This window comes from Berghia stephanieae, chromosome 3, assembly GCF_034508935.2.
Source record: "Berghia stephanieae isolate SIO BIC M18660-M18661 chromosome 3, UCSD_Bste_1.3, whole genome shotgun sequence".
Lineage (NCBI taxonomy): Eukaryota > Metazoa > Mollusca > Gastropoda > Nudibranchia > Aeolidiidae > Berghia > Berghia stephanieae.
This window is the reverse complement of record NC_088362.1, coordinates 1,862,778-1,874,871: the sequence shown is the minus strand read 5'-3', so window position 1 is coordinate 1,874,871 and position 12,094 is coordinate 1,862,778. Positions and strand designations below refer to the sequence as shown.

The following is a 12,094-nucleotide window of genomic DNA, read 5'->3' as shown; positions in this document are numbered from 1 at the left end:
GATACATGAAAGATATCATTAACAGAACCTTCAAATTCTTAAAGTAAGTTCAAAGTAAAAAATTAAGTAATGGGCAGTTATGTAAAATATAAATCTGAAAAGGTGTTTATGAACCATTGCAAGACAAATCAGAAAGATGTGTCACTATGATATTTTCAAAATTAACATGGGGCATCTCATGTAGTATTTTTTCAACTGGTGTACCACTTTGATAGTATGTACTGGGGATGGGATATACACCATTCCAAAATAAAAACAATAAAGTCACTCTACAAAAGTAACTTCATATATATATATATATATATATATACTATGAGTGGATTTTGATATCGTATTTGTAACTATTTTCTTTACTAAACAATATCTCCCCAATGAGGCGTTGTTCCATCTTGCTAGAAGACGTTGTCAATAGCAAATGTATGGGGTATGCACTAACCCCCCCCCCCCCCCAAATAATAAAAAAACCAACAAAACCCCGCAAGCATTTCTAAATATGATACGGCAGTTTCAGTCAAAATGTTTTTGTTGAATAAAAATGGTCCAATCACACGATCAGTCATTCAAGCACACCACTGATTGAATTTGTTTGGAGGTTTAGCTTTGTGCGTTATGAATCCCCGTCATTCTGTGTTAAATCAATTCTATTTAAAATGAATCAAAAATTTCTTCCATCCTTTGCGTCAAATAATTGCTTGAGTCAAATTTATCTCTTTTTACAAAAATCTAAACTGTTTTGTAAAGGCTTGAATCAGCTTCCTGAGAAGGATCATCACGTTGCCGTCGTACAGGAGGTTGTGCGCTGCCATAACCCTGAAGGTGATACCAGCCTAGATCCAATCCTGCTGGAACAGCTGAAGATGAGTAGCCAGACCAAGAATGATCCAAACCGGCGTCCAGACAAGGTTCTTCCTTCTCCTGAGCCCACACCTCCAACTCAATGAAAATCTTCCTGAACGTTTCACAACAACAACAACTCAAACCCTTGCTTTTAAAACTATTGTTAGACCAATTTTGGAGTATGGCAGCTCAATTTGGGACCCATATACAAAGAAAAACATCGACACCTTAGAAAACATCCAAAGAAAAACAGCAAGACGCATCACAAACACATTCGATCCTTTCTCAAGTGCGTCTGAAATATCACAACGGATTGGCCTTGAACCTCTGGAAAAGAGAAGAAAGATAGATAAACTTAAATTGTTCCACAAGATCTACTACGAAAATTCGTGCCTTAAACTTTCAAACGACATCAAAGATATCGGCACAAGAAATACGAGGGGACACACAGCAAGAGTAACCATCCCAACATCAAAAACAGACGCCCACATGTATTCGGTTTTCCCTTCCACTGCCCGACTATGGAATAGCCTCCCAGCTGAAGTGGCTGAAAACGGTTGCCAACATGCCTTCACGCGATTGCTGGAGTTCACAACGTGACTTTTTAATCTATGTGGTTTTAGTATTATGTGCAGAGTTTTAGCAAGTTTAAAATGTAAAACACTACAAACTGTGGAGTGATCCTCGACAATATTGGAGGTTTCCACAAGACGAAGAAGAAGAAGAAGAAAACTTGATTAGTGATGGAAAACTATGCAAAAAAAACAAAAACAAAACAAAAACAAGATGTATCTATCATTTCTAGTTTTTTAAAACTATTTCACTTCTTCATCAGGTAGTAATAAAAAACAGCTTGTATATGAATATAAAATATTTTTCGAAATCATAAACCATGGGAAATATGTTTTATTTTCGTTGGCCAGGATTTCGCCTCTTATTTTTCAGTAAGTTTGCAGTAGATCCAAGGCACGGATATCCCTAAGCAAAAGGATGTTTTATAATTTTTAAATGCTATAGATGCTGTAGATGGCCTTTCTAAAGTGTTTCAAACATACAAATGCATAGAAAAACATTAAAATTACATATTTTGTGTTACACAATAACCATTCTGCCTTATATTTCTTCACCAGGAGCAAAAAGGTGTGTCTAACCCCTCGCTCGATTCTACAACGAATATGGACCTCTTTCCACATTCGTGGGTACATATCTAAATCACAGAGTATGCCCAAGTTCAAAAACCCCCAAAAAATTACAAATGAAGATATGATTAACGCCACTTTCAAAGCGTACGATTTGTCTGGGCCCAAGTCTGAAAGGTCTCTTCAAAGAAAGGAAGCCATGATGGAAGCGTATACAAGAGTGCCTGCATCGATACTCCAGAAACTTGCAAACGCCTTTGACATGGATTGTCGGATTTTCGAATATAATTGTAATGTAAAAGAAAGGTTTCTTGTGAGAAAACCCTCTACAAAGTTTTATTTCAAAAATTAATGATATGTTCTATAGTTTATTTCAGAACTCAAGTGTGCACATTCCAGGTTGTTTTATAATTACTAAATTGATTAGTATTTGGTCATGAACAGTTAACTAAGAACCAAGTTTGCGTATAAATTCTGTAAAAGAAAAAAAGAAAAAAGAAAAGCGAATTGCACAGCTTTAAACTAAATTATTTACATTTAAAGTCAATATCAACAAAAGGTGAAGTAATAGTGATAATCACCATCCAAGGAATCTCCAAAATTTAGCTTCATAAATGACACATGACAAAATGGGGGTGACACGCCATTCTATTTTCATTTCACATGCTGTCAGTGGCGCTAAAAGAACTTTGATTACTGAGAAATGCTCTTAAGGTTAATCATTCAAAGTGAAAAATTACAGCTTCACAACATTGCTTAGAGATCATTTAAATATTCTGGCAAGGAAGGCGAACGAGGGAGACAATTTAAAGAAGTAACAATGACTGATAATTTCTAGTATCCTAAGACTTCAACTAGAGTCAGGAAAAATATGGGGGATAAACGCTGGAATTTTGACAAGGGAAATATTCGGAGAAAGTTATGAAAATTGTCCAGGAACAACATTGATTTGGTTTACAGAAAGCTTTACTGAGAACGCAGGGGAGCGTATTTTACTTTTTGGCTTTTAGTTGGTGGAGTTTGTGGAGGGATGGCACAAGAACTGGGTTCTTCCTTGAATAACCTCTGACTGAAGCCATTTTCTGTTAAAGGACCTACTTCGTGGAATCAAAATGTAGATTTCTTTGACTAGAGATGAAAGAGAATAAAAATGTCATGGTTACGCCAGGAAAACTCAAACCCTGCCGCATTGGGTACCGACTCATCATTCACATTACAGGAAGGAAATCCCATCCTTACCTTTACTCATATCATTTGGCAGTTATATATATATATATATATATATATATATATATATATATATATATATATATATATATATATATAATTCCTCTATTTCATCATTAGTTTTCTCCTTTTAAAATTCATTCTATTACTTTACCCAAACATGCCAAATACACTATTAATGATGAGGTTTGTGGCTCCGTGCGATGACCCATAACCAGGAGCAACGAACTAGTAGATGATGTCACCTATCTCTCCCTTTTAATCATAATGATATCATCTTTATTGTCCAAAGAAAATGACATTTTGTAATAATCTCGCATCAGAAAAAATATTAACTCTGAAGTTCCTATCGCTCAATTACAATAAAATTGATACCATGAATGACAAAATCGATCCACAAATAAGGGAGTTTTTAATTATTCATAATATTTTTAAAGTTTACAATAATTGTCATCAGTCATATTTCACCAAAGTTCCAATTTTTGTCCGATTATGTTTACCAAACAAAGTGCAATATCGATGATTTTCACTCGCAATTTCTACAACATGTTTTATTTTTTGTCGGCAAATTTATAAAAATCACAGCTGAAAACATCCTGCGAAACTGACAGCCCTGTAAGATTCAGCCCAACAAAAACCAACAATGGCCAAATATTCATGGGCAGGGTAGTCAAGACTGTACTCAATTAGTAAAATCCAATCGTTGTGAAGGAAATGCTGCATATCGTTTGAGAGCTGCTTGCTGATTGACGTTTACAGATCTCGTTTAGGGCGACGAGATGTGACGTGAGAGGCTATCTACATCCGGGTTTGTGTTGGGTTTTTTTTTCTCGTTCTCATCGATCGGAACGATTTCGTTAACTCTCCATCGAAGGATTAGAGCGCACTTGAGTTTTGAATCGAGCTATAGCTATAGTGGGTTATTTTAAAGACCACAGTGCCTATAACAAAATGTTGAAAATATATTAATGTATGAAATCATATATCGATGGCCCGTTGATCAAACCTATGAAGTGGCCTCTTTGTGATACGATACTTCAGAGGTTTAATCAACGGGCCATCGATATACTTAATTGGGATTGTAGCTATATTTGACCCATTTCCTCACAAAGTGTATTTTGCCGGCGTGATTTGGATGCTGACCATTGGATTTACAATGAAATAATGAGATTGTGTTTGTGTTTAAACTATTTGTTTAGGAAAATAAATAGTTCTTTGTTTGTTTTGTTTGTTTGTTTTTTACTTAAAAGCGATCATTAGCATTGAGCATTTCTTATTACCAATCTTTTTAAAATGTTTTATCCTCTTTTGTTTGCATCTGGTTCACCCCGACATAATACTACGCCGAGGCCATGGGACACATGCTTTATCTTGCTGCCACAAGTTTGATTTTAGTGGCAACTTTTATCCTTATCCATCACACAATAAAACTTTAATTACTGTTCACAAATAGCAGCCAAAGGGACGAAATCGAGTATTATCGTTTCGTCAACCATCCGCTATGTCTAAAACGATTGTCTCCCTTTGATTGTAAAAAGTAATTCTACCATTATCCATTACATTTGGGCACACAACTTGCCATTGTATCTTATTGTTTTAATGAATATAATATTGTTCGTTTAAATTCTCGTGATATTCACAACAAATGATCATAGATATTTCCATGACAAATGTAAGGCAGTAATACATTTTTATCTTCGACAAGCCCTATTACCTGTAAATAACCTATTTTTCACCCATGTGAGTAAAGTGCCTTTAAATACTTTTCACCACCACAGCGAGACTCGAACTAGAAGTATACGGGTCGCCAGGAGTTGCAGACTATGAAGTCTCACAAATATTTCTGTGGCAAAATGTTATCATTAATTATTGCATTTCGTGAAAGTACCATTACAGTTGCTGTACTCTCATGATTAAATTCATGACAAAAGATTGCTTACGTAAAGTTCGACACAAAAATTTAACCTCAAGTTCAATATAATAATAATAATAATAATAATAATAATAATAATAATAATAATAATAATAATAATAATAATAATAATAATCTAATAATAATAATAATAATAATAATAATAATAATAATAATAATAATAATAATAATAATAATAATAATAATAATAATAATAATAATAATAATATAATCTATACCTTCTTCATCCAAAAAGTGGATATTCGTTTACAGACGTGGCATGCGTAAAAATGGATAAATATAAAGTTAAGAATTGATGGCGACAATATATGTATGTATAATATGTAATATATATATATATATATATATATATATATATATATATATATATATATATATATATATATTACAAAGTGAAATATGTTCTCCCTATGACCCCTAGTTTGAAGTTATATGTAAGTGCATAAAAATGTATAAATATAGAATTTAATATAAAGGGATATTGACCGTAATGCATCTTTTATGTATTTTCAGTTTTCATTAACATGTATTGGCTTTTGGCTTCTTTATGTTTTCAATATTCGAGTGATAGTTTGATATTTCTGTTGTTTATCCTTGAGTTTGTACCGTTGTCTGGTTCTGTTGTTTATCATTGAGCTTGTACCGTTGTCTGGTTCTGTTGTTTATCCTTGAGCGTTTACCGTTGTCTGGTTCTGTTGTTTATCCTTGAGCCTGTACCGTTGTCTGGTTCTGTTGTTTATCCTTGAGCTTGTACCGTTGTCTGGTTCTGTTGTTTATCCTTGAGCCTGTACCGTTGTCTGGTTCTGTTGTTTATCCTTGAGTTTGTACCGTTGTCTGGTTCTGTTGTTTATCCTTGAGTTTGTACCGTTGTCTGGTTCTGTTGTTTATCCTTGAGCGTGTACTGTTGTCTGGTTCTGTTGTTTATCCTTGAGCTTGTACCGTTGTCTGGTTCTGTTGTTTATCCTTGAGCGTGTACCGTTGTCTGGTTCTGTTGTTTATCCTTGAGCTTGTACCGTTGTCTGGTTCTGTTGTTTATCCTTGAGCTTGTACCGTTGTCTGGTTCTGTTGTTTATCCTTGAGCCTGTACTGTTGCCTGGTTCTGTTGTTTATCCTTGAGCCTGTACTGTTGCCTGGTTCTGTTGTTTATCCTTGAGCCTGTACTGTTGCCTGGTTCTGTTGTTTATCCTTGAGCGTGTACTGTTGTCTGGTTCTGTTGTTTATCCTTGAGCTTGTACCGTTGTCTGGCGGTTCTCTAGAAAACTCTAGTTCTGCGTGACTTTGTACAGCATGATTGAGTTGAAACTAATTGACTAAGGTAGTAGCTTTTCGTGTTGTTCTCATATTTTATTATAACATTCTGATATTATTCTATGACGACCATCTAATGTTGATGTATTGTGCAATAAAAAAAAATTAAAATTGAGCTTTTATATAGCGCAATATCCTCTAAACGTGCTCAAAGCGCTTTACAAGGGTCCCTGGCCAACAGCAACATTTAACATGTAGGACGGGACATGACGCTGGTTAGGCGATATTACAATTTTTTTTTCTGACAGAGACAACGCTGTTAACGGCCAGGTACTTATTTTACACCTGAGTACGGTGAGAGAATGTGAGTAGAGTAAAGAGCCTTCTCCAAAGAGTCAACTATGCGCCGAGTGAGGCTCGAACCCAGGACCTTCCGAAAGCGAGTGCCATACCACTAGACCACATAGACGCACCAGGCAGCGGTTGAATGCATTAGCCCTGTGTCTTCTTTAACGTCCAAAGTGCCTCGTGTTGCTGTCAAGACAATATCAATACGCTTCAACAGTCATGACGCCACTTCCCCTGTAATGACGCATGGTAACTTAGTAACTGGCTCTAAACTATCGGAACAATGGCGGACGCCCTTATGAAATATTTCTCCGACGAGCATAAAAGCGTATCCAGAGGGGAAAAAAAACCATAAATCTGATCATGTTTTGACTTTTACACATTCTGATCACAAGACATATGAAAAGCTCTAGCCAGCATGAAGAATAATAAGTACAGATTTTCTTCGTTAAGAACCACCATGGGCGACGTGACATCAGACTATTCAATCCAATGATGTGTCTCCGTACTCATGAAAAGTCAGCCAATATGTTGTTGTGTTGTGGTTTGTGGAATTATAATTAAACATCATCTCCACTTTACGTGGGAGTCTTCATTTAATTTAGTAAATCATAAATAGGGAATGAGATTAGCGGAAGAGTAGCGTCCCTTGATTGGATGTCACCTTACAGAGAGAACGTCAAAATGGTTTTGCGCATGCGTCTCTCTCGTCCTCGCTTTCGGTGAAGTGTCTCATGCCGCTTCCATCGGAAGCGAGAACCAAAGCAATATATTGCCTATTACAACATTGTTAAATCAAACCCATAATACGCTTCAACAGTCGTAACGTCACTTCCCCCGTAATGACGCATGGTAACTTAGTAACTGGCTCTAAACTACCGGAACAATGGCGGACGCCCTTATGAAATATTTCTCCGACTAGCATAAAAGCGTATCCAGAGGGGAAAAAATCATTATAAATTTGATCATGTTTTAACTTTTACACGTTCCGATCACAAGACATATGAAAAGTTCTAGCCAGCATGAAGAATAAAAAGTATCGATTTTCTTTGTTGAGAACCACGATGGCCGCCGTTGCTGGGCGACGTGACATCAGACTATTGAATCCAATTAAGTTCCGTTTTTAGACCTACTACTAATATGTTCATGTGGGTACTAAACAAATCAGTTAGAATAGTGGTTTAATTTCTTTTTCTTAGAATTGATTCTCTCTCCTGAATGAAGGAAGCAAAGGATGTCGACGGTCGACTGCTTTAAGAATGTCTTTTATAGGGAATGAGATTAGCGGAAGAGTAGCGTCCCTTGATTGGACGTCACCTTACAGAGAGAACGTCAACATGGTTTTGCGCATGCGTCTCTCTCGTACTCACTTTCGGTGAAGTGTCGCATGCCGCTTTCACCGGAAGCGAGGACGAGAGACGCATGCGCAAAACCAACATTACGTTCTCTCTCTAATAACTTCTCCACCGGTGACGTCCAATCAAGGGACGCTACTCTTCCGCTAATCTCATTCCTTATAGTGTGGTGTCCTTATGGGGTTGTGAATTTTGTTTTGTTGTTATTTTTATTCATATTTTATAAAAGCAGATCGAGTAAAGACATGAATTTAAAATGAAAATAACATGACTAAAATCCAACTATGATATGATATAATTTGATATTTTCAATTTTACAAGCACTATTGTAAATGATATTTCTGTCCTTTTACCAATGTTAACATTGATATTATCGCTGAAATGAAGTTTGATAGTGTAGTAAAATGGATTATATTAATTCATTAATTGGTATGTGATGGTGCTTTTCATGTGAATGTTTATGAAATTAAAATATCGAACAGAGTTTGAAAAAATTTCAATTTTTGTGTTTTTGAAAATTCCTTCAGAATGTGTTTGATATACAATGCATAAGCATTGGATCATACAATAGGGCAGAGAATTTGTGACGTCATACCTTCCTCACTTCCGGCTCAAAACTCACTGAAAGTGTGTAACCAGTTCGCCTGAGGACTAATAATGAATAGACTGCATCGTGAATCATAATGTGGTATAGGGAATGAGATTAGCGGAAGAGTAGCGTCCCTTGATTGGACGTCACCGGTGGAGAAGTAATTTGTAAACAAACCAACTACAAGCCAAGCGCTCCAAATACAAAATTTATTATTCATGTTTCTGTACAAAAATGCATAACGTTGATTATTTTGTAGCATAATCTATAGACGATTCTTTGGATTGTGGGGCGTAAAAAAGCGAGGTCGGATGATTTTTATTGACGATTAGTATGTATTTAGACTAAAAAAATAAGATGCCATCGCTCTGAAACCAGAAGATCAGTTTCACAAGGTATATATATACTACTATGTATACTATATATATATATAAAATATATATATATATATATATATATATATATATATTATAATATTAATCGTGTTTGATACAAATATGGTACGAAAAGTGCTCGACATGTAGCAATGGAGCGAATTATTATTTTAATATTTACCACAATGTTTGAGACAGTCTACATTAATGTTTCAGGCCCAATTGGGCCTGAAACATTAATGTAGACTGTCTCAAACATTGTGGTAAATATTAAAATAATATATATATATCCAGAAGCATAACGGACCAACACACAAAACTATGTGTAACCATGAACTTTCATAGTCTGGTTAATACAGTTAAGTGAGAATTACTCATAAACGCGGATGGCAAAAAAAAAAACAATACCAAAAACCCGCGTGACGTCTACTTCATTCTATCTATATAGTCCTATAGTTGACTGGTTTTACACTTCCAGTAAGATATAGACCAGTATTTTAACGTCACACTTTTGTTCCCTATTGAGTGCAAAACTGTAAAGATATGATTTTTTCATAGTATCACGTGACTCAGACAAAGACTTACCCAGATAAATGTTAATTACATAACTATGACTCTGCTTTGTGTCTAAGATGAATGTCCGAGGTATAATGGCCACCTTTGAACTTAGAGGGATAAGAAGTGCCTTAACAACAACAACAATAACAATAACAATAATAATAATAATAATAATAATAATAATAATAATAATAATAATAATAATGATGATGATGATGATGATGATGATGATGATAATGATGATGATAATGATGATGATGATGATGATGATGATGATGATGATGATGATGATGATGATGATGATGTAATTTATTTATCTAGCACCTGTCCCATACAATATAGCTTTAGGCGCACAATATACATGATATTCAAAATATTTTTTTAATTACCCTACTACTACTTCCTTTGCTTAATTTCATAGGGACTGCCTAACATATTTGGGTGAAACTTTGAATGCGGTCTTATATTAAAAAATAAAAACTTTGTGAATCTAAAAGAGAAAATCTGTATCTTCATAGGCTATTAATTGTTTATAGGAACAGAGAGCGTGAACCATCTGCTTGTGTCTGTGCCTGGCTTCTTGGCGGTGGTGATGCCTGCCATCTTCATTTGTCAGACAGAGAGCGCCTCAATATCTTTTTCGGACGCGCAACCTTTCGTGTCCCCCGAGGGTTCCAATCGTGGGATTAGGGCTGATGCTGCTCCCTCTTCTTTCCAAGGTATGAACGACCCATTACCATTCCCCCCCCCTCCTATTTTGGTGCTGATGGGTCCTTGGTTTGACTTTTTCCATAATCCCATGTTAGAAGATTGATCTTGCCATTTGTTTTTCAAAACCCTACAGGAGCATTTGTTTGCAAAGATCTGGATCTTGTGAGCCTCGCTCGGCGCATAGTTGAGTCCTTGGAAAAGGCTCTTTACTCACATTCTCTAACCGTACTCAGGTGTAAAATGAGTACCTGACCGTTAATAGCGTTGTCTCTGTCCTAAACAAATGTAACTTCGCCTAACAGGCGTCATGTCAAGGGACCATTTCTAAAGCGCTTTGAGCAGCTTAAGTGGATATTTCGCTATATAAAAGCAATTTTTTTGAAATATGACATTTTTTAATGATATAATTTCAACCCCTTAATCTTTAAAAGACCAGCTTTGCTCCCCTTCGAAGAGAACCCACAGGAAGTAGAATGCAAAAACCAAAAATGCAATCAAAATGCAGACCCTATCTACTATCATGTAAAATCGCTTACAAATCAAAGTATACATATTCATTTAATTTGATCAATTTAAATGAAACTTATATATGAATACAATCCTGATACACGAAACACGCATTTCCCTGTTCCCCTAAGAATTGCAGTCTCTTTTGAGGTTTTACAAGTTTTTTAAAAATTTTATTACATAAAAAATTTGAGCTTTTATATAGCGCAATATACACTAAACGTGCTCAATGCGCTTTAAAAGAGGTCCCTAACCAACAGCAACATGGAACATGTAGAACGAGACATGACGCCTGTTAGACGCTATTTTTTTCCGACAGAGAGAACTCAGTTAATGGCCAGGTACTCATTTTACACCTAAGTACGATGAGAGAATATGAGTAAAGAGCTTTTTACAAGGACTCAACTGTGCATCGAGCGGGAGGCTCGAACCCAGGACCTTCCGATCCGAAAGCGAATGTAATACCATAAGACCACATAGCCGCTCGTGAATCGTGATTTCAATAGAGTATCCACATGCGAAATAACAAAGACAAAAGTAAACAAGCAAAGGTGTTTGAATAAATTAATAAGCATTAATAACGGGTAAATAAATGAAAGAGAAAACGTCACCACATGCTTCAGTCAGTACCAGAGAATATCTGTAAAAGACAAACGCAGATTATACGAATCATATATAATATAGATAAAGACATCAACAAAACAACTCGAGATTCATTAAACTCGATCCATGCACTGCATCATGTCATATTACGAATATTATTATATGTGTGAAACGAATTGTTGATAAGGATTGTGTGGTGAGATCTCGGGGTGAAAATAGAACTTTCAATGTGACAATAGAGATAGCAATGCTTAAAATACTCTAAATGAATTAGAATCCGCTAAGTGCAAAGCATGATTTCTAATGTCTAAATCTAAACAAAGCGTGACATAAATGTGCCCATTTGGGTTCGAAGCGGCGATAGGGGCTCGAACCCGCGACCTTACTAGCACGACAACTCAGACATAGTCGGGGAGATCGTCACTCTACCGTATGAGCTATCCACGACCTCCCCCCCCCCCCCCCCCCCCCCCTCAAAAAGAAAAGTCGCTTCAAAGCTTAGTCTTATTAGAGCCTTCTCTCCTCGACTTCTTGAGGTCACGGGTTCAACACACACACACACACACACACACACAAACCCCGCGAAGTTAGTTGGCCAGCATTTAAGCTTAATAGCCAATATTCTCAACACAAACATGTAACATAGAAACGATTGAGACATTGAG

The 12,094-nt window shown here is 36.0% G+C and overlaps 1 protein-coding gene across 1 annotated transcript in view; it reads left to right on the top strand.

Annotated features, from left to right (window-relative positions):
- The window catches only part of LOC144967008 (uncharacterized), a 50,502-nt gene extending 48,029 nt beyond the window's left edge, over positions 1 to 2,473 (top strand). The window contains exons 9-10 of the mRNA XM_078903737.1: positions 1 to 43; positions 1,968 to 2,473. The exon at positions 1 to 43 is cut by the window's left edge and continues 86 nt beyond it. Coding sequence (XP_078759863.1) covers positions 1 to 43; positions 1,968 to 2,328 — 404 coding nt within the window. The 3' untranslated portion in view covers positions 2,329 to 2,473. The remainder of the gene's footprint in view (positions 44 to 1,967) is intronic.
- Positions 2,474 to 12,094: the final 9,621 nt, after the last annotated feature.